General features: G+C 40.3%; 3 protein-coding genes across 3 annotated transcripts; 2 read left to right on the forward strand and 1 right to left on the reverse strand.

The window, feature by feature from the left end:
- Positions 1-11,143: 11,143 nt before the first annotated feature.
- Positions 11,144-13,662, forward strand: LOC104421436 (probable E3 ubiquitin-protein ligase RHC1A). The gene is made up of 2 exons (XM_010033381.3): positions 11,144-11,316; positions 12,482-13,662. The coding sequence occupies exon 2, from the start codon at positions 12,494-12,496 to the stop codon at positions 13,334-13,336; it is 843 nt and encodes a 280-aa protein (XP_010031683.1). The 5' UTR covers positions 11,144-11,316; positions 12,482-12,493; the 3' UTR covers positions 13,337-13,662.
- A 1,681-nt stretch (positions 13,663-15,343) lies between these two features.
- On the forward strand, positions 15,344-20,343 carry LOC104421437 (4-diphosphocytidyl-2-C-methyl-D-erythritol kinase, chloroplastic). Its single transcript, XM_010033382.3, has 11 exons — positions 15,344-15,852; positions 15,980-16,075; positions 16,196-16,264; positions 16,354-16,458; positions 16,563-16,619; positions 17,061-17,261; positions 17,693-17,785; positions 17,879-17,978; positions 18,281-18,380; positions 19,382-19,467; positions 20,109-20,343. The coding sequence occupies exons 1-11, from the start codon at positions 15,625-15,627 to the stop codon at positions 20,213-20,215; spliced, it is 1,242 nt and encodes a 413-aa protein (XP_010031684.2). The 5' UTR covers positions 15,344-15,624; the 3' UTR covers positions 20,216-20,343.
- Positions 20,344-21,062: 719 nt separating this feature from the next.
- LOC104421438 lies at positions 21,063-25,397 on the reverse strand. The gene is made up of 2 exons (XM_010033383.3): positions 25,200-25,397; positions 21,063-23,176 (listed from the first exon to the last, which is right to left on the reverse strand). Exon 2 carries the CDS (start codon positions 23,159-23,161, stop codon positions 21,173-21,175), a length of 1,989 nt encoding a protein of 662 aa, XP_010031685.1. The 5' UTR covers positions 23,162-23,176; positions 25,200-25,397; the 3' UTR covers positions 21,063-21,172.
- Positions 25,398-27,714: the final 2,317 nt, after the last annotated feature.

The following is a 27,714-nucleotide window of genomic DNA, read 5'->3' on the forward strand; positions in this document are numbered from 1 at the left end:
TTTTTCTCTTATTTTTTGTTCTTCTTTCTTTTGGCCGGTCGCCGGCCTCGGCCATGGCCGGCGACCGGCCGACGAGGGCCGGCGGCCTCGCCCGGCCACGGCGAGGCTCGCCGGCCCCCCGGCGAGGCCGACGCTCGCCGTCCCCGGCGAGGCCGAGGCTCGCCGTAGCCGGGCGAGGGTCGGCCTCGCCATGGCCGGGCGAGCTCGCCCGGCCATGGCGAGGCCGAGCTCGCGCCGGCGGGCGAGCTCGATCTCGCCTCCGCCCCTCGCCCGCCGGGCGAGCTCGGCCCTCGCCGGCCGGCGACCGGCCAAAAGAAGAAAAAAAAATGAAAAAGAAAAAAAAAAAAAAGGAAAAATAAGAAAAAAATAGAAAAAATAAAAGAAATAAAAAAATTATCCAAATTTACCAAACATGTTTCTGTTTATTTTTATTCCCGGAACAAGTTTACCAAACGTGTATTTTTGTTCAAAAATTGTTCCCCGGAACAGAAACACTTTTTTCTATTTCTGTTCCCTGAAACAATTTTTAAACAGAAACACAACCAAACGGGCCCTAAGTGAGCAGGATTCCAAGACCACTGAACTCCATACAGACTTGGTTTGTGCATTTCGTCAAACATGTGGTGAGCAGTTTCATGAATCTGACAGGCTCCTAATGATGGGTAACTTCTTCTTTCAAATGGTTAACTTCCATTTCTGGAGTAAACATGAGGGATGCAATGGAGGTGCAGTTAAAAAATAACCAACGGGACAAGTTAATTTATGCATTATTACAATCTTATCGTGTTAATCGCATAATAAGTCAATCAGTTTGGTGGAGAAGTTTGGTGGAGAAGTTGAAACAACAAACTGAGAAACATCTTACCGTCAAATTTATCATTCTGAGCAGCAACAATCGGCGAGCTGGGGTCAAATAATTTGGCAAGATAATGTTCTTTTATTATAAAAAAGAAAGCCATCTAAAGTGAAAACTCTTTAAAGGGAAAAAGAAGAAGTGAAAACTCTTTTAATGCTGTACATGCGAGAGAGAAAAAAATCCAGAGTTATAGGCATTGATTAAACACAGGATCTTGGTCGAGTTGTCTGATTCCTGGTTTACTTACCACTCGGAAACCGAAAATTGAACGCATTGTACTAATTCTTACAAATATGGAACTGTTTATCCTGAAATTATGTTCTTTCTGGTTACTTTTATCAAAATCAAAACTAAATCATTATATCATTGTGAAAGTAAAACTTTCTTGTTTTTATAGATAAAAGTAGCTATTTTTCAAATTACTGAAGACAAAATCAGCCCCAAACCAATTTTTCAGAGTAACTTTATAACTTATTCCTTTTTATTTAAGGCAACATTTTCCTTTTTTTATGACCAAATGAAACTCCTCATATACAAGTTTATGTCAACACCTAATTTTTTATTAAATAGTTAGGATAAAAATTGCATAGAAAATTAAGGATCAATTTGACCCTAATAAAAAAGATTTTTGCATCACACAGGCATTAATATTATTTGTATCTACTAATTTTTATTTTTATTTTATATTCCATTATTTTACCTTATTTCGGATAAATAAAATATACGTATCAAAAAAATTGTTATTAAAAAAAGAAGGCCCACGGGGGCTGGGCCTTCGCCCTAGCCCCCTTCTCTTCTCCTTTCTTCCCCAAGCGGACCCAAGGCCCAAACCATTTGGCCCAACCTCCTCCCCTTTCTTTTTCCTCCTCCTTACCCCCTGCAGCTCGCGCGCGCGAAGGACGCCCTACCGAAGCGGAGCAGAGTAGCTGGCGACGGACGGGACGTCTCCGCAGGCGCCATCAATGCCGCCGAACGAAGCAGCGCGACATCCGGCGAAGAACCCGGACGGAGGGGACGTCAGGGCGGGCGCCTTCAATGCCCGAGCAGGCCTCCGCGCAGAAGACGGGATGGGACGCCGGTTCGGCCAAGAGGAATGCCGGTCGGCGCGCCAAGGACCGGCGGCCGAAATGCCCCCGTCGACCGGACCCTCCAGCCTATAAATAGAACCTTCTGGAGAACGATGAAGTAGGCGGGGAAGGAGAGAGAAATGGAGAGAGTTATCCAGAGCCAGACATCGAGAGAGTGAGCGAGATCTGAGAGAGATACGGGAGAGAGAGAGAGATATCGTGAGGGAAAGAGAGCGACGAGCGACTGAACCCTCTGGCGACCGGCGTGCCTTTGCCGTAGTTGATAAACCACGGACGTTCCCCCTGCCCCCGTGCCAAGCCTCGGTAGGTTCCGGTTCCGAGTTAGCGCCGGTTTTCGATTTGTCGGACTTGGGGGTCGGTTTCCCAAGGATCCCGGCTCGGGAATACGCTAGGCGAGCGGACGTGGCCCGATCTATTGAGCTCGTCCGCCTTACGACGCGAGCAAGCCTGGTTGGTAGCATTGCCGACCGCCCCGGTTTTGCTCCTCTTGGTCCCCTGTTTGGGACTCGCCGGACCGGGCTGGTTTGTTTGGTTCCAGCGAGTTCCCGCCTCATTTGTATGTGTGCTGCGTTTGGAGTCTAGCGTGTTGGTAGCTTTGAATCCCTTCTTGACTTTGAGCTCGTTGCTCTCGTTCCTAACCCCCAATGCACCAGACATGTTCGATGAAATGCTCGAGTGAGACTCGTGCGGCTGCTCTTAGTTTTTCGCCGTCATTGCTTGGTAAGTGAGATTCGATCGATCCTCGCCGTTATCACTTAGCTTCGTATGATCTTGTTACAACGTTTCCCTGAGCGTGTCGTGCTTCTCGAGTGACCGATTCCTGGCCGGTGATGATGGAGGGTGGCGGCGCCGGCCATACTGCTGGTGACGTCGGTCCGGCGGCCCTCGAAGGTCCTGTCAAAGCGTGCTTTCAAGCGACCGCGGCGAAGGGCGTTCCGGCTGAGTTCGTCGTTTAGGAATGGTCTTCGGCAAGGATCACGCCTGAAGAAAACAGTCGCATTGGGGTGGAGTAGAAAGGAAACAAAAGAAAAGGTGAGGGGGTGAACAATTTTATTAAAATATTTATATAATGAAATATATAACAATTTTATTAAAATATTTACATAATGAAATGTTACAAATGTATACATTTGATGAATCGCTATATTTTTGGTAAGTTTCTAAAATTGGCAATTGGAAATATAATATTCATTAGACGTAAAAGTAATATATTAATTAGCAAACCCTCCCAATTTATGATTTTTTTGTATTAGTTCAATTTAATAGGGTATATTTATCATAAATATTTTAAATATATGAATTTGAAGGACATAGTGGTTAAATTTATTCTCATTTGTAGAACTTATCATGGTTATTTGTCATTATTTGGATTTTTTATGATAAAAATTAATTTAAAATGAATGTGTTATAATTATATAATTTTTGTTTTAAATTTTTTTTTGATAAAAAGAGTTTTCTTAGGATTGGACAAAAGTTGAGGCTTAGCAAAAGCAGATAGCTCATGTTAAAGAAAACCCAATTTTGGTCATACAACGAGATGACACAAAGAGCGATGGAGGGGTTGATAAGGAAGGTGATATAAAAAGTGAAAGATAAACAACAATGTTCTTGGTCAAAAGTACCCTGGCTGTGAATAAAATTAAAAGCTTATGTTCTTAATTGAGAATAAGTTAATCAATCCGTGTAAGAAAATGGCTCAACTTTAGGTTCATATTCGAGAAAACAAAATATTTAATTTTGTTTTAAATCATGTGAAACTTTTTAAAGTCATTAATTATATTGGTAAAAAAAAGAAGAGAAAACAAAAATTACCGACTGAAATATAAGTAAATTGTAAAAGAACCATGTAAAAAGTATGATTAGACTTGCGAGTATTGACTGTATTCTAGTAGTTGTACACATTCATACTTTTTTTTCACTATTCTAGACCTAATTGTTTTATGACAAAAAATAGATAACATTTTAATTTGTGAATTGTGTTGATATTTCTTTTATTAGTTTTAATGACGAGTAATGAAAATAAAACAACTTGGAATTTTTTTAAAATAATCACTTCTATTGTTTATAAACGAAAAATACTTAAGCATTTACGAAAATTGCTTAGATATAAATTATTGTTACTAATGAAAATATTTTTCATTAATTAATTACGTCAAAAAATATAAAATAGTTGTTTTAAGTTAATTGTTTTCCGCAAAATAAAAAGAACAATTCATTCCTCTTCAAGCAAGTAGAAAAATTAAAGTCATCAAAGTAGAAAAGAAAAAAAGTAGAAAAGCAAAGGGCGAGGGGAGTATTTTCAAACTATTCTCTCAAGTTCTTCATCCGTTTAGTGATTGCATGATAATATTTCGATTTTTCTTTTATTCTTTCATTTTTCGAAATAGAAAGAGAATAGAAATTTATTTGGTGACATTTGGTAATAATCCAAATATCTAACAAATATTTAATTTTGATATTTTGTTCTCGGTAGTAATTTAAGAACAGAATTGCATTTGATAAAATTTTTATTCTCAAGAAAAAATTTGGAGTAGAATTAAGAATAAAAAGAACAACTTGACTCTTGTTCTTGAAACAAAAAAAAAAGAATAATAAAAATTGAAACTCTTCTTCTCTGCTCAAAGACGTTCTCTCCCATATATATTCTCTCCTCTCCATTGTTGCCATCCGCCATTGCCGTCTGCTATCACCGGTCGCTAGCATCTGCTGCTTGCTAGTGGCCAGGTGGGCCTTGCAGCCCTTTCAATGGCCAGACTCGTCTCTCACTCAGTCTCTTGACGAGGCCGAGCCTTGGCGGGGCTTTTGGCGAGCCTCCCAAGCTGACGACGATGACGCTTTGGTGAGGTCACCGATCACTTAAAGAAGAAGAATAGAAAAAAAAAAAAAAAAAAAAAAAGGAAAAAGTAAAAAATATATATATAGATATATATTTAAGAGCACGGCATCAAACTCAATTTTATTGCAGAATAAAAAATTTTAGACAGTTACTAAATTACTTAAAATGCTTAGAAATTGTTCCTAGGAATAAGAATACGAATCATTTTTTATTAGAATCCCGAGAGCAAAATCGTTACGAACGCACCCTTAATTTTTCTATTTTCCAGAATAAAAAAGTAGCCAATGAATAAATTTTGAATGGAAATAAGAAGTAGAAAAAATAGTTTATTATTTTCGAGAACAATTTCTAGAATTAAGTTTTTTTTTTTTTTTTTTTTCTTCCTCTTCTAATCGGCCGATGGAGACTCGCCACTTGCCTCCCGCCACCTGCCTCCCGCCGCCACTAGTCGCCGTTGCCAACCGAAGGAGGAGAAAGAAAAGAAAATAAAGAAAAGAGAAAAAGAAAAATATATATATATATAATTAAAAAAATTCCCGACACACAATTTTTGTATATCGTACTAGATATATTCCTATTATTTTTCTATTCCAAAAATAGATTTTTGTATAATTACCAAGTATATTTTTTTACTTAGAAATTGTTTTAGGAAATAGAAACATAAAAAATTAGTTTTGAAAAAAGGCATTCCCTAAAATAAAAATATTACCAAACGCACCATTAGTTGTGTACACTTCTTAATTTTTTCCGCAAATAATCATTTTTCTTGAATCTCTCTTTTTATAACTACTAGGATTCGCTCTAGTGGTCACTCTTCTAACATAGAAGGGGGAGGTGAGGGGTTCAAATCCCCACATTCTTAGGGGGATGTGGGGACGCGTAAGTTTCAAGAGTGGGTTTCGACTCCCACGCCCTGCACGAGGCAGGGTAAAAGTCTGAGATGAGTGTAAAGTAGGAATAGAATATGACTGACAAAAAAAAAAAGAATCTCTCTTTTTATGAGAACTTTTTTTCTCTTTTTTCCCTCAATACGAGGAAGTAAATTAATTACTCACCCATGAAACGCGTTAATTAAGTAATTAAATCCTTGATTGCAATGTGAACGGACGAACAAAATACGAAATTAATTATAATTTGTTATATGATAAGTTCAATCGATATTATAGTAAGCTCGTACCACATTAGGTAAGATGCGGTCATAAGGTAAATTTTTCTTATCAAAATTTGGAACCTTAATGGACGGGTCGGATTCACGATGCTTTACTGTATTTCAATGGCATGGAAATCGAACGCACATCGTGCTCCGCCTCATTTAAGGTAAAGATAAGGCACGGGATAAGATCGAACGTGGATGGAAGAGGATCTTAGATGTACTTTCTTTTTTATTGTACTTGATGGTAAGGAAATCTTGTGCTCATTGCAAGTAAGAGATGGGCTAAAATGCGAATTTTCGCACGTAAATATGAATTTATTTATATATATTAATCAATTTATCTATGTAAATGCACTGAAAATCCGTGTCCTACCAACCCCTGCATGCTGTATATAAGAGGGAGAGGAGCTCGAGCCAATTCCAGACTTCAGCGGGAGATTTTGCAGAGGTTGAAGCAAGCTTCTCTGCTCTCAACCATAGCCGTCAGTTTCCTTCGGCATGCCTCGTCAGCTCCACAAAACTTGTGACCAGGCTCGCTCAGAGACTCGTCGTCCGACTCGGTAAGAGCGAAAAGAGGCAAAACATAGCCACCGTCCATGCATATGCTTATTTCTTCTCGACGGGACGTGCTCTTCTTGTGCTTCCGTGGCTGTTTAGGATGTGATTGTATTTTTTTGAGTCTATCAGGTCTTGAGGCTTCATCCTGTTTCTCGGCTCGGAGCGTTCGCTCTGTTTCCAACGTCTAGGAACTTCTCCGAGGCTAAACTTACATCCCCGGGATCTCTCATCAGGATTGTGGAAATAGTTTTATGTAGTGATTGATTCGGATTTTGTGCACTAAATCAGGTCGGTCCTGTTTCTAGGCATCACCTTTCATGATTTAAAAAGAACTTTTCTATTACGGTTTGATCATTTTGCTCCCACCTTCAGGTTTTGAGGCTTGGCTTGCTTCGGCTCCTGGCTTTTGTTTTCTCGTTTCGACCGCAAGGAAGTTTTGGACACGATAGAGGTAAGTCATCCATGTGCTCTGCCTTGGCCTAATCTTTGTTATGGAGCGTTGTTTCTCATGAATCTTTGTTGAAATATCCCACGTCGCTTCTATCAAGCACCTCCACACCGCGTGCAAACTGTCCCAAGTCAAGGCCATAATGTCAAAAGTCTGAACTTAACATGGGATTGTAGGGTGTTTTGTGCAATCCGGTGGTCGAGCGTTTGCAGTCACGCCCTTCAATTATTGAAAGGAGCGAGACGGAACTTTGAGCGAGCCTTGCAACCAACGAGCGATAGGTTGACTGACTGTAGATTCCTCGCCTTTGGAATCACTCGTTCCTCAAGACATCGCACGGTAGCAGCGAAGATTGTTATGATGCAGGTAATGTGCAGAGCATGGTCCGATGGTCAAACAGTAGTTGTTCTCTGTCATTTTCAACTCCTGTTTGCGGACTTCATGCACGCGAAAGGTTTTTCTAATCATTGGCTATTGAAATGAGGAGTTATTTTGGCCTATATGTCTCCTAGAAATGTTGAAACAGAATAAATTTCGAGACTTCCGAAGAAAGGCTATTGTTCTGAGCCGCATAACGGCCCAGTGGTCATTATGGCTAAACTTCAATATTAGTCTACACATTGTTTGAAACCTTAATTGGTATTTTTTTCGACATCATTTAAACATTCATTGAGTACAGATTGGTGATACCCTTTAAGAATCACAAACAAGTGGTGCTATTATGGTGACTTAATCTGTTCGTTATGTCTTTCAACAGCATTCTAGTGGTATTCACCAGCTAAAGTTTGTGGGAGAACATAAAGAGAAGATGACTCCCAAGACTCTGGATTTGTCGAAGAAGGCCATGCCTAGGAATGCTTCTTCTGTCAGAACTGTTTTTCCAGCTTCAAGATCTTCCGCAAGCTACACACATATATTGCAGTCTCAATCAGGTTCCGTTGACCCGAGAAGCAATACTGTGATGCAGAGCATTAGAAAATCTAGTCTAGAAAGGAGTATGTCATGTTTACCTGCAGGATGCAATAGTCACGCCCCTCTTCATTTCAACGAATCGAAGAGAGACATCCGAGATATAATCAAAGAGACCAAGAAGAGTGTTCAATGTCTTTCTGGCGCATCCCCAAGTATGAAGGACAAAGGTTGTATGTCACGTTTACCTGCAGGATGCAGAAGTCACACCCCTCTTCATTTCAACCAATCGAAGAGAGACATCCGAGATATAATCAAAGAGACCAAGAAGAGTGTTCAATGTCTTTCTGGCGCATCCCCAAGTATGAAGGACAAAGGTTGTATGTCACGTTTACCTGCAGGATGCAGAAGTCACACCCCTCTTCATTTCAACCAATCGAATAGAGACATCCGAGATGGAATCAAAGGGACCAAGAAGAGTGCTCAATGTCCTTCTGGTGCATCCCCAGGTATGAAGGACAAAAGTTGTAAGAGAAAGTCTCTTGACAGGTGCGACATCAGGAACTGTTCAGAGAAAAGCACACCAGAGAGCTCGAAAAGTTTGCACCTCGTTCAACGATCTGACATTGGGAGAGCAAGCACCTCCTTCTTTAAGGTTAGAAATGCGAATGCTATGCGCAATAACAGACATGATTTGGCTAGAGAGTATGTTGTCGAAGCTCTAACACTATACAGACATATTTGTCGCGAGCTCTCTAAGGAAAAATCAAAAGCGGGTAAAGAGAGCTCACGCATTAGGAATATAGATGTTCGTGCTGCAATGGAGCTCAAGCAAATTACTGGGTACGTCCACGCTGGAATGCAATTTGTAGGGGATGTCCCGGGAGTAGAAGTTGGAGATACATTCTATTATAGGATGGAACTTGTTGTTGTCGGGCTCCATCGCCCTCCTCGAAGTGGCATCGATTACATGGGATCGCACCCAGACATCCTAGCCACTAGTGTTGTTGCTTCCTGGGATTATACGGACAATCTGAGTAAACCCGATGAGCTGGTTTATGTGGGCCAGGGTGGAATGCCCGCTAATGACAAGAAGAGGGAAGACCAGAAGCTTACTCGTGGGAATTTAGCTCTAGTGAACAGCATGAACAGAAACAAGCCAGTGAGAGTGATCCGTAAGGATAGGGATCACACCTTCACATACGACGGACTGTACATGGTGGAGAGTTGCCGGAAGCTACGTCGAGCGAATAGACAAATGGTCTTTGAATTTCTGATGAAGAGAATCCCTGGCCAACCTGAGATTGGCCAGAAGAAGAAGAAGATGAAAGTCGTCAAGTCGTCATGATGGGAAGAGTCGATGCCCAGCACTAGGAAAGGCGGAAGAGAGACTGAATAATCTGAAACTCAGTAGTTGTGCATGGTCGATCAAGCTGATGTTTTTGTTTTGCAGACATATCATACCTATGTTTTTCCTTTGTGTTCCTAGTACCGTTATAATCGTATGGCTTTTTAACATTTGCCTTGATAGTACTTTTTGAGAGCTACAGTTGTCATAATTTACGTTGGGGTGAGTATGGTCTGACTGGGCGGTTCTCATCCTAGAATTGGGAAACATCCACTAAGAATCGATCTCGAAAAATTAGAATCAATCCCACCAAACTTCACACACTCAATGCAACATTTTCTAGCAAACCAAAGTAAAGCAAAATATAAAAAAATTCTCTATTCTTAATCGCAAAATCAATAAAAAATTGAACTTGTATTAAAAATCGAGAGTTGAGGCCATGAGTCGATGGATATTGAACTTGAGAGTTGAGGTCATGATGAAAAGATAGAGAGATAACTCAAACAAGATGAGAGTAAGACGAGATAAATACGAGTACTCGATTAATGGATGTTGAACTTCAAATTAGGAATTTTAGGGTTTTATTTTTCTTAATCTTTTTTTTTATCAGGAATTTTTCTTAAAAATTATATATATATCACCAATCAAAGCCGACCAGGTGAGCGGGTGAGCGGTTCAGCACCTAAAACGGAAACCGTACTAATTGAGAATCGGACCGATTCCCTTGGAAATTACCAATTTTGGTTCCGATCGAGTCGATTTCGGGTGGTTCTCGATTTTTTTGCACATCCTAATTTACATTTTATAATAAATACAAAAAGACTAAGTAAAACTATGGCAACTTCACTCACATTAGATCAGCAAAATGGCTTGTTTGTTTAGGATTGAACGATATATATATCCTTTCCGTCAAAATTTACAATATTATTTAAGTATTTTTGAAAAAAAAAAATCATACGTGAGTTTACATGTCAAAAGTTTTAAATGTTTTGGATTTAAGAATAGTCAAAGTGCTTGAGAAGCCGAAAATTCTTTGTGACACTAGTTTGCATTTTACAATGGATTTAACTAGTGTATCAATACAATTATCAAGCAAACAATTAAAAAGATTTTCCAATTTTTAATGCACTAATTATCCTCGTATTATTCACAATCCATTATTACCCTGAAAATCACACAATTCCAAATTATGTGTACTTAGTGAGTGTCCTAACACAATCCTTTTTGCAATTATTTGAGTAGATATCTAGATTTTGCTGAATAAAACGAATTACATACAATATATATTGAGATAATTACACATATGATCCATGAATTTTTAATTTGTTCAATATGATCCCTAAACTTTATCTTAATGTGTGATGTGACCCTTGAACTTTTGGTATATATTCAATATAGTCCTTAGATTATATTAAAACATTCAATATTATTAAATAAATTAAAAATTCAAAGATTATTGAATAAATTAAAAATTTATAGATCATACTACACATTTGATTAAAGTTTAAAAATTATTTGTGTCATTTTTTCGTATATATATATATTATATAGTCATGTACAGTTCCTCTCCAATTTTTCCACAGGGGAAAAAAGAGAGAGAGAGAAGGAAAAGAATAGTGAATTGCCGTGTCCACTACTCTCATGCCGATTTCAGTTTTCTATCCCTCATTTCCACTCTGGCGCAAGTAATGCTGCCGAGTCAAAATTCAACCGCTCTCAATTTGTTCGGTTGTGTGGAAACCTTGATGACCCATGAAAAAACAATATCCACGATGCCGGAAGATAATGTTTATTTAAAAATACACAATAACGTCCTGTCCAAAAAAAATTTAAATACAAAATATGAATTAGAAACTATATAGTAAATAAAGAAATGAGATAAGCCACAAGAAACTGACAACCAAAATAAAAATAAAATAAAATAAAAGAACAGAATAAATAGCAAGATACCACAAGATTCCCGCACTCAGGAAACAGTACCAGGCGGCTTGACCTTCGGTCTCTGTGAGGCTCAGTTCTCTTCTCAGTTCTCACCGAGTTCTTCTCCTCCAACCCGTTCTCCTTCCACGAGAAAAGCTCGAGTCCCGATCGTCGCTCCGCTCCGGTCCTGCCTGCGCCCGGTACGCTTCTCCAGCAGCTCCTCCTCCTTTCCTCCTCGTCTCGCTCGATTTCTACCCATCTTGCGTGGTGTGTTTTGTTTTCCCTTCCGTTCTTGTTGCGAATTCCGGCATCGGAAGATGAGAGATTTTTCCGGGTTCGTCGGCACGCGGAGCTTTGTGCGGCTCGTGGGTTTTTTTTTTTTTTTTTTGGTTCTGTTTTTTGGAAGATCGGTCCACTGGGTATCTCTGGATTCGCTCGAATTGCGATTTCCTCGGTGTTTCTTGGGATGAATCTCGAGTTCTTGTAGGTTTTGGATCATGCGGTGTGGTCCTTCGCTGACCAGGGCTCGTTTTTGTTCCCTTTTTCAGCTGAGGATGGGTCGATTTGGGTACTTTCTATTTGTAATTGTTTGATTTGCCTTTCTGGGATACGACTGAATTTTGCCCAATGCTCGAATTGGTCTTTTGTGACATTCGATGATTGGAGTGCTTCCCTCGTGTGCCTTGTGATTTATTGTTTTGGTTTCGACCATTGATCCTGCTGTTCTCTTGTTGTCAATTCGCAAACTTTAGCTTCTCCAAGATAACAAGGTTGTGCGGATGGGATGGTTTTATCATTGCTTATGTTTGTTGAGTTGCCAGTTATGCTTGTTCAGCCCCTGTGGACAACTTTAAGGATTCGTGCTGGATGCAGAGACGAGTTCTCAGCTTAGTTGAAGAATCAGCATGCGTTTTTCTTTTGTTTTTGTTTTTGCTTTGTTTCGTGGAAGATTTTCTAGGTGTTCATGTACTGCAATCATTTGGTTCATGTCGACAAACGATGATATGCAATTTTATCTAAACCTGCCTTACATAGGTAAACCTCTGTATGTGGTTTTGCCAAAAACTTCTTACCATAGGTATATTGAGTTATTAACGGTGCTTTCTTGAATTGTGCAAATGCAATCTGATAGTTTTAGTTCCAAGTTTTAGGAAGCTTAGGAGCTTCTCTTCTAGTTGGGTTAAGCTTAGGAGCTTCTCGCGTATGAATTTTGTCTGTCACAGAGAGTTGTTCTTTGTGGTAAAAGAGAGACAGGTCTATATGTAAATTCTTTTTTGACTGAGCTAATCTTCAACTGCTGTAAAGCTATTAATTGTTGGTTGTGAAAGGAAATCAAACTTTCTGCTTGTTTTAAATCGGTTTTAGGTAACAAGCATAATGTCTGATGGAGAGGAGACACATTGGTGCTACCAGTGCAGCCAGCGATTTGGTCTCCATGGCCAAGAAGTAATTTGCCCTTCTTGCAATGGAGGTTTCGTGGAGGAACTGACCGGAATTGATGACTTACCTACTGCAGAATATTTCATGCCTAACTCTGGGGACATTCCTCCCAGAATGCCTTATATGTTGGATATTGTGCATGCTTTAACGAGGCAAGGAGGTTTCGGCTCGAGGAGGGGATTCAGAGACCCTACTGGTTCCATGATGAGAGAGGCAATTGCTGGCCGAAATCCCAACTTTGCTGGTAGAAGGCATCTAAATTCAGTTCCAGAAGAAACACGGGACTTCCTTCCTTCCACTCATTACATGTCATTTCACGGTCAGACACCTGATTCAGCCTTCTTGCACCACAGTAGAGAGAATGGACCAAGGGACACTGACTTTGATACTTACTTCATGGGTCCACCAGGACTGGAAGAGCTGATCAACTTTCTATCTATGCATAACCACGGAGGTCCAGCCCCTGCACCTCCTTCTGCAATCAATGCAATGCCGACCGTCAAAGTCACCCAGACACATATACTTGCTGATGCAGATTGCCCTGTGTGCAAAGAGGAATTCGTGTTGGGCTCAGAAGTGAGGATGATGCCTTGCCACCATATTTATCACTCTGATTGTATCGTAACCTGGTTAGAACGGCACAATTCATGCCCGGTTTGCCGCATTGAGATGCCTGCTCAGGGGAGTGACAGTAGTAGTCATAATGGAATGGGGAATGCTCGGCAAACCCATGGAACCCATGGAAGGAGTCGTCACCCATCTTCTCGGTGGCATTTCTAGCTCTTCAAACCCAAAGATGTCACTATGTTCATAGGAATCATGAGATAGATGGGAGTGATCTGGAAATGAGGGTTTGATTATGGCGCGTTGCCTTTCAATAGATAAATAAACACATCCACAACACTACTGGAAGTAAAGAGATACTTCCCACTGCATTTGTATAAATGGGTAGGTGTGGGATTTCATTGCCGATGCGAAGTTTGGCTGATTCTGTATCTTATGTAACTCTGTTCCGTTCTTCAAAACATATCCCTGTTTAAACCTGCTGTTGCTTGAAATGAATCTGCTATTGTTGGCTTGCTTATATGTGAAGCAATGCTTATCTAGTCTACGAATCTGAGGTGCGGAAAAGGCCTTATCTTGCTTGATTTCTTACAATTTCTCATGCAGCTTTATGTCTGCTTCAGTTGCTTTTTATACGTTCGACATGCTCTTTCGAGGTCTGTTTGGGATGACTTTTAGCTTTTGAGATTTGATTTTAATTAATGTTAAATGCCTCAAATGTACAAAAGTACAAAATAATATTAGATTTTTATTTATTTTATTTTATTTTGATGGGAAAGTCATTAGCAGAACTCATGATCCACCCGTACAGAGACACCATCAATTTTATCAATAAATTTCCTGATCTTATATACATATATATAGAAGCAAACCACTTAATGTTAGAAGTGTCAAAATAGGTTATAAATTTATTTTTTAATCTATGTTTTATGGGACGAGTTTTTATACGAATTATTTTTTTTTTAATCTATAGTTATATTTAGTAAATTGATTAAAAATGTGTGTAGAATGACAAAGTTAAAAAAATCTGTAAATATTGATGGGTTCACATTTATACATACCCAATCCATGCAAGAATTTTCCCTGTAAAATCCAAATGAGACTTTCCGTCCCCATGTGGAACAACATGCGTTGTATAACTTGTATCAGAACTTCTTTGTCATCGCAATTAGCTACGAAATGAAATAGTTTATGATCGAACGTCCAGATAAATAGTTTGCACGGTGACTTTTAACCAAGGGTATTAAGCCAACAAGTCAATCGAAAGACTGTACTAAGCATAGATCAACCTAGTCAGAGGGCTTTCACCTTTCTCTTCCATCTTCACCAACGCTAATAGCTACTGTATTGATCTATTAGTTCCTTAAATAATCTTCAAAGAAATTATGATAGAATTTATCATCCCTATTAGAGAGGGCCCCTTGTTTTCTAGGTATATCTTTATCTTCCCTGTTCGAGAGGGAATACCTCCAAGTTTTATGTCATAGAATTCAAACAAAACAGTTTAAAAACATACTTAGATTTGAAAAAAAAAAACTTGCAAAATAATACAATAAATTTAGAGATAAGATAAAGTACGCCAATACCTTTTAGTGAAATGTCAAATCTTGTTTCTAATTTATATGGGGCAAATAGTGGGTCTTATATATCAAAAATCATCAAGAAGTTTCATTTTATTCCTACTTAACTAAGCCTGCTCGAATATTAGGTCTACTACTCACAAATGGTGTCACTCAAAGGAAAGTTACTACTTTAGATTAACCATATCAGGTTAAAATAATCAATCGCTCATTGTGCATATTTCCTTTGGAATATCTAAAACGTTAATACGGCAGAAGATTATTTTCCACTTTCATTTTGACAGCATATATCATCAAGACTACAACATAATCTTCCAGAGCGTACTTCATATAAGAAAATACAAAGGAGAAATGCTGCGCATGTAATATTTCTACGGCCAGCGAGGGCGGCGACACCCTCTCTAGCCCTCATCCGCCATTGGTCGCCGGTCGCCGATCATGGCCGAGCACCGACAACAAGCCAAAGGGAAAGAAAGAAATTTAAAAAGAGAGAGAGAGAGAGAGAGAGAGAGAGAGAATAAGGAGAGAAACAGAGGTGCCTGAGGAGAGAGACACGTGACACACGGTGAATGAATTAGTAATCTGTAGACATGAGATTAGCATGGTACCTAACATCAACTCTCGCGGTTCACGTTGGGTGTCGGAGCGGAAAGCGATTTCGGCGGCGATCAAAGACAGGAAAGGAATTCGATAGACCCGAAACACGTTCGATTCCCTTCTCCCTGATTGATTGATTAATTAAATTAACGGACGAATCGAAAGCTGTCCGAACCAAAACCTCATTTCACCTACTCCCCCCCCTCTCTCCCCCTTCTCCCTCTCGACCTCCTCCTGCTCGAGCTCGGCGGTTCTTCTCCTCCTTCGAGTCGATGCATTTGGAGCACTGATTGAGTTCGCGTTTCCGAGCTCGACGACCGAGGGACGATGATGATGATGGCGGCGACCGCCGTGGCTTCTTCTTCTTCTTCTTCTTCTTCTTCTTCCTTCTTCCCATGCAGTCGCGTCGTGTTCCCGCCCCGCGGTGCCTGCCGGAGCGGCGGGGTTCGGCCGCCTCCCGCGCGGTACGGCTCGTCTCCGTCTTGCCTGCGGCGGAGGGCGTCCGTCAGGGCCGTGGCTCCCGAGCCGAAAGCGGGGAAGCAGCAGCAGCTCGAGGTCGTGGTGGAACTAGTCTCCTCTGTTTTGTGCTGTTGTTGTTGCTGTTGCTTGCTGCTGCTGCTGCTGCTGCTGTGTGCGTGTTTTGCTGAGTGCTGGGTGTGGTTTTGGTTGTGGATGGATGTAGGTAGTGTATGATCCTGATGAGAGGATAAACCAGCTGGCTGATAAGGTGGACAGGGAAGCTCCTCTTTCTAGGCTCACTCTGTTCTCGCCTTGTAAGGTACTTCTCTCCTCTTGTTTATCGGTTTATCCACTCTTTCTTGAACTTTATTTCTGTGGTTTTTTGCTGCAAGTGTTCTGCTGGTTTTTTGTATTGAATTTGGCACAATCTATGGGGCAGGTTAATGTCTTTTTGAGAATCACTAGGAAGAGAGAGGATGGGTTCCATGATCTGGCGTCTCTGTTTCATGTGAGGTTTCTTGAACCTTAATCATCCTTTTTTGCTTCCTTGTCCCCCCCTTTTTTTTCGTGCTTTGCATGACCTGCTCGTGCTTCCAGGTAATAAGTTTGGGGGACATAATCAAGTTCTCCTTGTCACCGTCCCAAACGAAGGATCGACTTTCAACGAATGTGTCTGGCGTACCTCTTGATGACAGGAATTTGGTATTTCTTATGCTTGAGAGATTTGGTTCATTTCACTGTCACCGTGTTCTTGGCATCATTACTAGATCTAATATTTGATTGTAATTTTCTTTGATGTTTGGCAGATTATCAAAGCACTGAATCTTTACAGGAAAAAGACAGGCAGCAACAAATTCTTTTGGGTGAGGAGCTGCCCCTTTTGTTTGTATTTGAGTCTGTTCACATATGATTCTGATAATTCTTCAAAACTGGCAGGTGTGGCAGGAAGTGTTGTCTCTAGATTTATGTTCCATTTGCTTCAGTGAATTACATCAGGGCTTTCATTAACTTGAAGTATTACAAACTACAGAGAGTTGTGGCGATGTTAAACTGCAAAAATGTCTTTGAATGTACAGTAAATATCAAAGTGAATGGGAATTACAAAATCGGTGTGCCTAACTTATCTTAGATTCATGTGGACAAGAGTTCCAACTAAAATGTAAATCACAATTTTTAGAGTAAATTATGCTGGAATCCCTATGTGTAATGTAAATAACTGAACATCTGCAAGAGTCCCACATTCTTTTATGTCTTGCTCACGGTTTTCCGATCTGACCAGAGACTCAAATTTGGACATATGGCAGATCCATCTTGACAAAAAAGTACCAACTGGAGCAGGACTTGGTGGTGGAAGTAGTAATGCGGCAACTGCACTTTGGGCTGCAAACCAATTCAATAATTGTATTGCAACTGAGAAGGACCTTCAAGAATGGTCTGGTGAAATTGGTTCAGATATTCCCTTTTTCTTCTCCCATGGAGCAGCATATTGTACTGGTCGAGGTGAGGTATGTCTGAACTTGCGGAATACTTGCTGGTAGTTAGTCATTTTCTTGTCCCTTGTTCAAATCTTACTTTTCCAGTGTCGTCTTTCTAGCAGAATGTACTTCTATGGTTTCCATTCATTTGCTCTAAGAACTTAAGAAATCTATGATGGTAGTGCCCTGTGCCTAAGTTCTCCAATAATGCTTTGGAGAGAAATAAAACTTGATTTTAACAAGATTCTGATTTCCTTCTCTCGGCCTTGTGGCCACTTAGTTGATTAGAGTGTTCATAGACGTGGGCTATGCATCTGCATGGAAGATGATGAATTTCTGATCATCTTCTAATTTATTAATCAGGTTATTCTGTGTACTTCTTCTATATCTTGATGCTTTTTTTGGTAAGTCAATATGATTCCAAGTTCCACCCAATCATTATACAGCCCTTATTTTTCTAGGTGGTTGAAAATATCCCTCCACCTATATCCTTGGACATTCCAATGGTTCTAATAAAACCTCCACAGGCATGTTCGACTGCTGAAGTTTACAAGGTAATAGAGTTGTGAGTAGTTGACGAAAACTCTAGTCAGCTTACTCCCTACGAGTTGACAATTTTTTCTGAAGATGTTTTTTCCCATTCTCAGCGTCTACGGTTGGACAAGACTAGCAATGTTGATCCTTTGGCCTTGCTGGAAAAGCTGTCAAAGGATGGAATATCTCAAGATGTATGCATCAATGATTTGGGTAAATGAACATGACAGCACTCGATCTTCCCTTTCCTCTGTTGCTTTCTCTTCGAGAAACTTATTCTGTGTGACTTTCTGACCTACCAATTATCAATACCTCTTTTCTTTTATACAGTTTTATTTGCAGAGAATTCCTATCATACTGCAATGTGTGTGTGATGCCAGACTAATTTTGACCAAAAGAAAAAATAAACTCATGATCAAATATTCTCTTCTTTATATTTGCCAGTGTATATCATAAGAGACAGAATTAGTTGCAATCAAAAGTTTCATTGTTCAAATGTTTATATTTCCTTGCAGAAGCTCCAGCGTTTGAGGTACTACCATCCCTTAAAAAGTTAAAGCAGCGAATCATGGCTGCTGGCCGTGGACAGTATGATGCTGTTTTCATGTCTGGAAGGTACAGAGAAAAAACTTTACCAGTCTAAAGTCCTAATATCCTGTGTAGAGAGTAAAGTTGTCAGAGGAATATATTTCTTGAATAACTGAAAGCATTTAATGTTGATGTGTCTTTTGAGGCTTAAATGTATACAAAGTAATTTTATTAGGATTGAGAAGGAGAGACTTTTATAGATTTTTCATACTATAGGAGGCGTTCATCAATTTTTGCAAAAGTGAGTTCATAACGAAGCGTCAACCTAATCCTCAATTGTTGTGAGGTATATCATGTTCTTATATTTCTCATCCATTGACCAAAAAAACTAAAAAAACCTTGAAGGAGATCTTTTATCATGGAAGGATGAAAAACACTAGCATATGTGTTGGTGTGAGAAGTTTCATAATTGACTTCAAAATAATACCAACATACCGCTTCAGTAGCTTATAAGCTAAGGACACAGACTTTAGCCTCATACAATAATCCCAATTAATTTGTTTTTAATGAACCACTGACCACACAGGATAGTTACTTGCAGCTTCATTATTTTCGCTAGCAACCTCAACTTTTGGACTTTATACCTTCATCACTTTCTGTCCCAGGGCTAGATAGTCTCATCTTTGATAAAACAGTGACAATGGTTTTTATGATGCTTGCCTCCGAAAATATAGCTTCCTGTAAAGTTTCAAACATGGGTTAGGAGTTTAGAATAGACAATGATGCCTGGATTATTACACTTGCGGCATCCATTTGGACTTTTGTCATTCAGGATTGTCCAACATCTATAATCTTCATCAAAATCTGGTAATTCTTCTTTCTTTTTGGCCAAAACAATTCTGGTAGTTGACGGTTTATGGACTCTAGTTTAGAAAGAGAGTCCTTGTATTGGAATGTTCATCCCGGGAGAGTTGGCTTTGAATGTTTTCAGATCTTCTTATCATTCCAGGATCATGTTCTGATATCATGTATCCTCTTCTATTCACACGAACTAATTTTCCTATGGTGTCCAAATTTGACTGATGTAGTGGGAGCACAATCGTTGGAGTTGGTTCACCGGACCCTCCACTATTTGTCTACAATGAAGAAGAATACAAGGATGTTTTCTTATCAGGTAAGTTAAGTATTGTCAACTAGTCATATGTTTGTTTCCTTTCTTGATATAATTGCTAGTTTATCATAGCGATACTTCTGGTTGGAATGGCCATAAAGACCTAGACAGGGTAGAAGCAGAAAAATAAGAAGCAAAATCTGGTGATCCATTTCAGAAAAAAATACCTCGTCCTGGCTATGCTTGTTTTCTGTGGACAGACTTTCTTAATATATGCTTGATTGGTACTTGATTCCTACATCTAAAGATCTGAGAGTTGAGACATAATGAAATGTTCTGAAGCTAAAGAATTGCTGATTACTAATAATTTCCGTAAGATCCAAGGAAAGGAAGAATCCCCAAGTTTTCCTCTTTTCTGTTGCTACCCATATATTAAAAAGGTCATGATTTTTCCCAGTAGGTATGGCCCAGCCTTCTCCAATTATTCCCTGCAACACTAGAGAAAGTAATCCAGTTTTTCCATCCTATATAATGGGACTTCTTACCTGATGTGAATCCACTGTGGTTTTCATTGTGGCATAAAGAAGTTGTAGAAACAAGAGACAGCAACTGTGAGAAAGATGAATGCAATCTTTCCTCATTCTTTCTTGGACGCAAAATTTACTCTGATCATGATATCTGAATGAAATATTTGTCCCGTGCAGAGGCTAACTTCATCACACGAGAATCCAATCAATGGTACAGAGAACCTGCTTCTTCAACAGCGACAAATGCTTGTGGTGCAGGCTCTGGTTTTTCCTCATTGTCATAATAAAAGCTGAGCAAGTCCCTCTAGTTTGCTCTTCCACATTCTGTATGAATTTCCAGGATATTATATTGTAAGTGTTAATCGATGAAAATAAGGTTTTTTCTTCAAGAAATAAATAGGGATTGGCGATATCGGTGGTTAACCAACTGAAACCCATAGCGGTCGCAGCTCTGGCACTGGTGGCCAATTGCAATTGACGAAGATCTCATTTCTAGCTTTCAATTCCTCGTAGGAATTAATCATCCCCATATTTAGGCCAACTTATAGTTGCAAAAGACTTGAGACGGTGCCTGAGAGTCCTCTTGCAAGCCACTCGCAAGTTAGTAGAGAGTAGGAACTCGAGAGGATGCCTTTCCCCTAAGTCAGTGGTTTGCGAAAGTACTTTGCTTGGCATGTATTGACAAGTGAACCTCCTCCTTTTTTCATGACTATACGATTTGGGCCGCTAAACAATTACTCTCCAGTTCGGTCAACAATTCAGTAATACTCCGCTAGTCTACTAGGGATTTCCGGACACCACTTCGATACTGAGAGGGAAGTGAAGGGAAGGGAAAAAATCTGGAAGATAGCACATTCTTCAACCTTTTCTCCAAACCTAGCAGAGCAAATACAAAGCTCAAAAGTTTTTGTTGTGCGTCAGGAGCCAGTCAAATTGTACTTTCGAAAAGTGATGGCACAAGCTGCTTTGCACGGGCGGGATAATCCCTTGCGGTGATTTAAATTGTCAACTGCACAGTGATGACGGAGAGGTTAAAACGGGGATACTACGATCTGCCTCTGATTAAAAGCAAAGATGAAGGAACCTCTCTCTCTCTCTCTCTCTCCATGCGGACAGAGGACAAGCAAAGGATACTGCAATGCATTTTTCATAAAAAGGTCATGCAACAAGATTTAACACATACGAAATCCAAATGCATTCTTTCCATTTTATTTGTTGCTTGCTGAAATGCTATCTGAGGCCTACAGAGAAGGGGAAGAGACGAACTCTCTAGGCAAGCTAAAAAGATCCTTTCCTTCAAAAGGAGACGTCCACTCCCGAGAACCCGGAGCAGATGTGTCTGTAGTCGCTCCTGGTGCATCACGAAGTCCCATGAAAGAGACGCCATTCACATTGGGGGGAGGAGGTCTCAGGCCAAGGTTTAAACCTGATGTAGGAACATCCGGATCAAACATGGTTGCCTTGTTCTTCATTAAAGAGGTCAACCCCATCAACCACTTGGTGGATCTTGGGGAAGACAAACCCCGATCCAACGACCAGTCGACGTTGGTGTAATCAAACTGCTGCCCCACTGAACTGTTGCTCCAGTCTACTGGAGAAGCAGCCCCTGAATAACCAGAAGAACCCAATCCAGAAAACAGACCCAGGGAAGAAGCAGCCGCTATTGTAGGAGGTGCGCTTGTTCTACTCCACGAACCATTACCTCGGGTTGTCCCAGGAATATCTCCCAAACCACCACCTTGTATGAATTGTTGATGCTGTTGAAAACCCATAGCTCGACTTGTCCCTGGTGACTCCAGTGAACTGTTTCCAAGACCCAATTGTTGTTGATAATAAAATTGGGGATGCATCTGACCTGAACTCAGATTGCCCGCGCTGAGGCTTCTACTGCTAGGAATTTGAGGCAGCAATGCACCTGACTTCCTAATGTCAATGCCATTAGAAGGATGCCAACCTGCACCTGTTCCAGGGGGCGAGCCAACATTTATAGCAGGAACCTGCTTAGCTGATTGCGGTCGCTGCATCATGACAACTGGCTCCCGGACTGTTCCTAAAGAAAGATGTTTCAATTCACCTCCAACAGCAATATAACGGGTCTCTCCTTTTGCTGGTGAAGGCGACACCTGAACAGCCGTTGCTATAGAACTGGATCCAGCACCAGGTCGACTCTTCTCGGTCGGCATTGCAGAGTGTTGGGGTTTCTGCTGATTTCTCTTCACAGACTGCACATTCTTCGGCACAGACTCCAAATAACCACTTGCATTTCCCGCACTTCTTGTGTAATTATAGTCTCTTTCATCTCTTCTCAGCTGGGCTGACAAAGACAAATTTTGTTTATGCTGGGACATCCCAGAGTTCATGGCAACAGTAGCTGAAAGCTTGCCATTACTTAAACTAGAAGGATCTCCAGTTTCTCCTGGTTTAGAAGGAGCAGAAGATAGTTCTAGCTTCTGAGTTCTCAACGATTCTGCTGCCTTCTCAAGGTCACCCTCACACGAGACGACAGCTCTCTCCACCTCCTGTTTCGAGCATTTAAACTTGGATACCATACTTGTAATCTGAGCAAGCTCTTCCGTTATATCAATTTTCAAGTTAGTCCCACTAAATTTGTTATCCGTCCGATTATCAGCCTCCTCACCCCCTTCAAACAACCACGCAACTGATTCTTCTACTCTGCCTTCATTCATTATAAGAGCCATGGTTGCCCGTTCACGAGAAAAGCCCATTGCCACGAGCTGCTGAGCAAGTGCTTCAAGCTTTCTCGACATAAGATAGCCACTGCATCGCTCATGCAATTCCTGAGCTCGTTTCTCTTTCTGACGCTGATGCTTCTTCTCATTCTTTTGGCGGATTTTCTCTCTTTTGTCATTTTCAGCTCCTGGGACAGACTCCTGTCGACCAGGAAGATTAGACTTGTTCTCCTTATGGTCTTCCGACTCACCAGACCAGCTGCCATTGTTGGAGACAGAATCAAATTCGACCCCCGCAGCAAGCGAGCCAGTCTGCTCATCTGTCTCATCAATAGTCCTGAAACGACCATTAGCTTGAAGAGGTGAAGAAGATGAACTTGACACTGTTTCAAGAGAGTGGAATGTTCCTAAAACAGGGTTGTACGCACTGGCAGGGACTCCAGAACCCCCAGATGCAGGTCCAGAGGGCTTGGAAACAGCCTTTATCGGTTCCTTCCCAGACTTCTTGTCCTTGGACTTGGATTTGGATGCTGGAGACATTTCTAAAAGAAATACCTGAAACATCACAGATCATAACAAAACTGCCTTTAATTCTCCCATTACAACAGAATCGATAAATCAGCCAAAGTCAAAGAGAGAAAAGTAGCTCTAGCCAAACATGAGACCGCAAAAACAGCCCCTTGATAGGGTTGTAAATACCAGGTAGTCATCGCATCTCAGAGAATTTTGAGTTGCATCTTTTAAATACTTTAAAGTGACTCTAATAAGAACCGAAATATTAATTTCCATGGACATTTTTGGGACAACATTAATTATTCGGAAGCAATGCACCCCATCTGTGAAAAGCCACCATTTAGGAACGCTTTCAGGGACCATATCTTTAACTCACAGGACATGGGGGAAAATAAAATCTAAGTCCAAAAAGCTGACTTGAAATGAGCATTAATCATCTTATGGATCAGAAAATAAGGACCACAACAGAAACTCAGGGATGGAAACAGAAAATATTTCATTTCTTATGCTCGAGTGATTCTTGAAAAGACAGCACAGCCCCTTCAAGGGCAAAGCCATTCTAGAAAGCACGTGACAAACTGAACAGATTCAATCCCACCATTAAACATCAAAATCCTTAAGAATTTGTTTATCCACCAGTTTGTCGTGCAGACTAGATCCCGTAAACATAAATCTCGACAACCAAGCATGAGGAAGGGACATTAATTAGCCAACACTTTAAACTGATGGAAACAGCAGCTATTTGCATAACTTACGCAAAAAAAAAAGGTATGAACATGCACTTAAGCCCTCAAAGAAATTATCAGAGAGGCCAGCCTTCATCTCAACAATACCCCAACAGCTCTGACTACACTCTATAGTCTAAAACATCAAATCCACCATGAGGCTAGAGTGAGGTTCAGCCATGACTACCAAATCCTGAACAACCCCACAAAAACTTTTGATGCCTGGACGCCTCTGGGATTACCATTTAATATTTATGAGTTCAGTTCCTCTTTGCCCCATCAATAACAAACGCTTTTTGCAGGTGACTTCACATATCACCACAAATGCCGTTAATATGAGTGGTCTTATGCGTTCAAGGAGAAAGTGAAGGATAGAGATGATTCCCAATGTGTATGTGAAAAAGTGCGAGGCGAACGTGAAAGGTTTATGGCGGAGTCCAGCTAATATGACCGGTCAGCTTTCACAAATGTGAGATAAATGTTTTCACAAAAGCCCAGTCAATAACCAAGACATTGTCATGTTTTCGCAAATGCCAGTCATATTAGCAATGCGTCTCGATTACAGAGTCCAGCCCATCCTATGGTCCAGGAAAAGTTCTAATCAAGGAAGCAAATACTGTCTACAATTCTTCCATCCAGACAGCCAGAATTGCTCAAAGGAAACTAAGAGCATCATCAAATAAACATGCAAGAGCCATCTAAGTAATCGTTTCGAGCTCTTCCCCGTCACCAAAACTGACATCTTGAACACATATAATCCAACAATCTACAAAAATTTCTGCAACAATCACGGATGAATTAAAATATCAAAACGCACGACAGAGGGCAAAGACCAGAAAAATTGAGTTATTTCTAGCTAAACCTAGAATATAGTGACCCACCAAATGCAGCAGCACACACTCATTACGCGCATTCCGTAATTACACCGATAGAAGCCAAGAAAAAATCGGAAAAATCCCTAACACATCACGCCGCTCCGACAAGCGCGAATAGAAAGAGCTCAAGCGAAGGGGAAAAAGAGAGAGAGAGAGAGAACACGAAATCGGACGAATTATTCACCGCCACCGCCAAAATCTGCCGATCATGAATTAACGAGGAGAATCGCAAAGACTCTGCTCTTCCGCCTCCAATAATACCTAACTCCGGCCGCTCGAATCTAAATATCAAACACGCGACGAGAAGGGAGGGGGGAAAAAAGCAGAGAACGGATCGGAAACCGAACGCCGGGCTCCCGCCGCGCGAATCCGCCGCCGGTCAACACGAATGCGCAATTGCAGGAGATCGAGAAAACAGCCGCCCGCGCGCGCGAGAGAGAGAGAAAGAGAGAACGAGAGACTGACCTGCGAGAGAGACTGATCGGCGGAGGGACGGAGGGAGGAGGTCTCCGATCGGTAGGTCGGCCGGCTGCGGCGGAGGAGGCGGCGGCGGCGGGCGGAGCGGTGGCGACTCCCAGGCGAGGGAAGGGGAGAGGAGCGCGAGGGAGGGAGAAAGAAGGCGGAGACGGATAGGAATTACGAGGCTCAAAACTGAATAAGAATAGGGTTTTTAGTTTTTTCGATTATTCGTTCCCCCATTTTTTCCGTGTATATATATGTAAAATCGATATTTTTCTCTCGCTAACTGAACGGAAAAGGCCAACCTCCCCGACGGCGTTTCTCCATCCCCGTCCTCCAACTGTTTCCCAACGTTCATTTTCGCCCCCTGCCCCCTTCCCGATTTTTCCAATTTGGTCCTCGAGGTCCTCCATTTTCTCGCCGGAACGCCCTCCCCCCGCCTCCCCCGCTTTTCGGAGCGGCGACTCTCGACTGTGGAGGCCGAGCTTGGCACGACGGAGTGGAATGGAACTGAAAAGGCCAGTGAGCATAAAAATGGAGGATTTGTCTACTAGAGCTCCTTGCGTTTTTTTCAAGTTGTAAAGGAGAAACGATATGGGAAATGCGTTATTAACTCGACAATTAAAGTTGAGAAGAGAAAAAGAAAGAGGAAATGCAATTATGTGTTAAATGTATATTTAGAATGGCATAGCATTTGTTTGTTTGTCATTTATAAGTTTTTTTTGTTTTTTTTTTGGGATTTGAGATCTTAAGTTAATGTACGTTCCCGAATGATGTAGACATTCCATATTATGAAATGAAAAATCAAAACTTGAAAATTTTAAGAAAATATAAAAGAAAACAATCAATCAAATAGACAAAAAAAAAATTACTCAATCAGTCATAAACCCATAGTATGAATGTTGGTTTAATCATAAATTTTTAATTTGACCAATATAATTCTAAGCATTTTGCATAAAATTTCATATAATCATTTTGGCTAACTAGAGCTAAAAATTATTAACGTGATGGTTCATAAATTGTTCACATCAAAAAACTACAAAGATGACTAGCGACAACTAGAAACTACATCAACAATTTCAAACAAATTTTTAGAACTATACTTGGGCAAATTAGAAAATTTATGACTAAAATGATAGTCATGCAATAAGTTTATGATTGATTAAGTAATTATCCCCAAACAGACTCAAACACTTCTAGCAATTTACTTTTGCTTCCTTTTTACATAGGGATTTCAGTCCAATTTTGCATGGAGAATCTCAAATCTATAGAAATATATCGCATTTCTTGCCAATAAATTTATGACACGCAAGCATAAAGAGAGTTTTCTCTATAATATTTGAATTCGCATTAATAATCATATTAGCATCGACATATATAGCTAAGCAAAAAATACTTCATGGTGTTCAAACTAAAACACTGTGAAAATTTTAACACGAAAATTCAGGGGCAATTTTCAAAATTTTAAATTTGTCAGGTTAAAACACAAAACCTAGTTCCCTACTATTCAACCTACAGAACAGTGACATTCATTGATTCCAGACTACCATCATTTCTTCAATGTTGTCCTTAAATTGTAATTTAGCTACATCTTTAATGCATTTTTTTTTCTATTCTACTCAATCCATCTATTCGACGTAATAATATAAGCATCGACATAGACTCAAATCTATATCCATCAAATTAGCCAACAATACAAATAAAAAATAAAAAGAAAGCAAGCCAAATATCAGGTTGTCGGGCTCAAAATAATGGCTACGCCACTGTTGTTTTTTCATATTACTTTTTATATATATTATAAACTAAAAAAGAAAACTTATTTTTTTATAATTTCAGATATCACAAAATATATGATGTCACCAACCATTTTCATTAACTCTTTTGCAAGAGTTTGAATGAGTTTGTCCTCGATCTAGGATGCTATTGAAATTATCCGGTGCACATTAACCGGGGGGTGGGTTTACATAATTCTCTCAATTCTCAATCGATCGAGATGTCACATCGCAAAAGTGCACCTAAGCATAGGATGGGGCGAGCTGTGCAGTTAAGAACGCACGACTACGAAAGGGAAAAGACAAAACTTGTCCATACTTGCCAACTGGACAATGTTGACTAAAATGTCGAAATGGCCCGTCGAAAAATAAGAAAATAAAACGAAAAGCCAGAAAATTACAGACGATAAAAATAACGCATTTATGGAAAGGAGCTTTAGACTCAAAGGCAGACGCACTTGCCCGAATTAAAACCGCGTGCAAAACATTAAGTGGGAATTCTTTTTTGGTAAGAGACATGGAAACAATACTTATAGCGATGCGATTTTGATTATAGCAATATTCATTGGTAATTCCGTATCTCAAACTATTTTCCGATTAAATTATGCTTTCATTAAGGCATAGCAATTTTGTTCATTATGTGCTTATATCGAGTGACCCAATAGTTTCTTTAATTAATCATGATGCCTCTTATAAAAACGAATCATTATACGTGCTGGGAAATTCTTTTCCAAATTTGGGAAGTCAAA

The sequence above is a fragment of the Eucalyptus grandis genome, chromosome 10 (assembly GCF_016545825.1).
Source record: "Eucalyptus grandis isolate ANBG69807.140 chromosome 10, ASM1654582v1, whole genome shotgun sequence".
Classification (NCBI taxonomy): domain Eukaryota; kingdom Viridiplantae; phylum Streptophyta; class Magnoliopsida; order Myrtales; family Myrtaceae; genus Eucalyptus; species Eucalyptus grandis.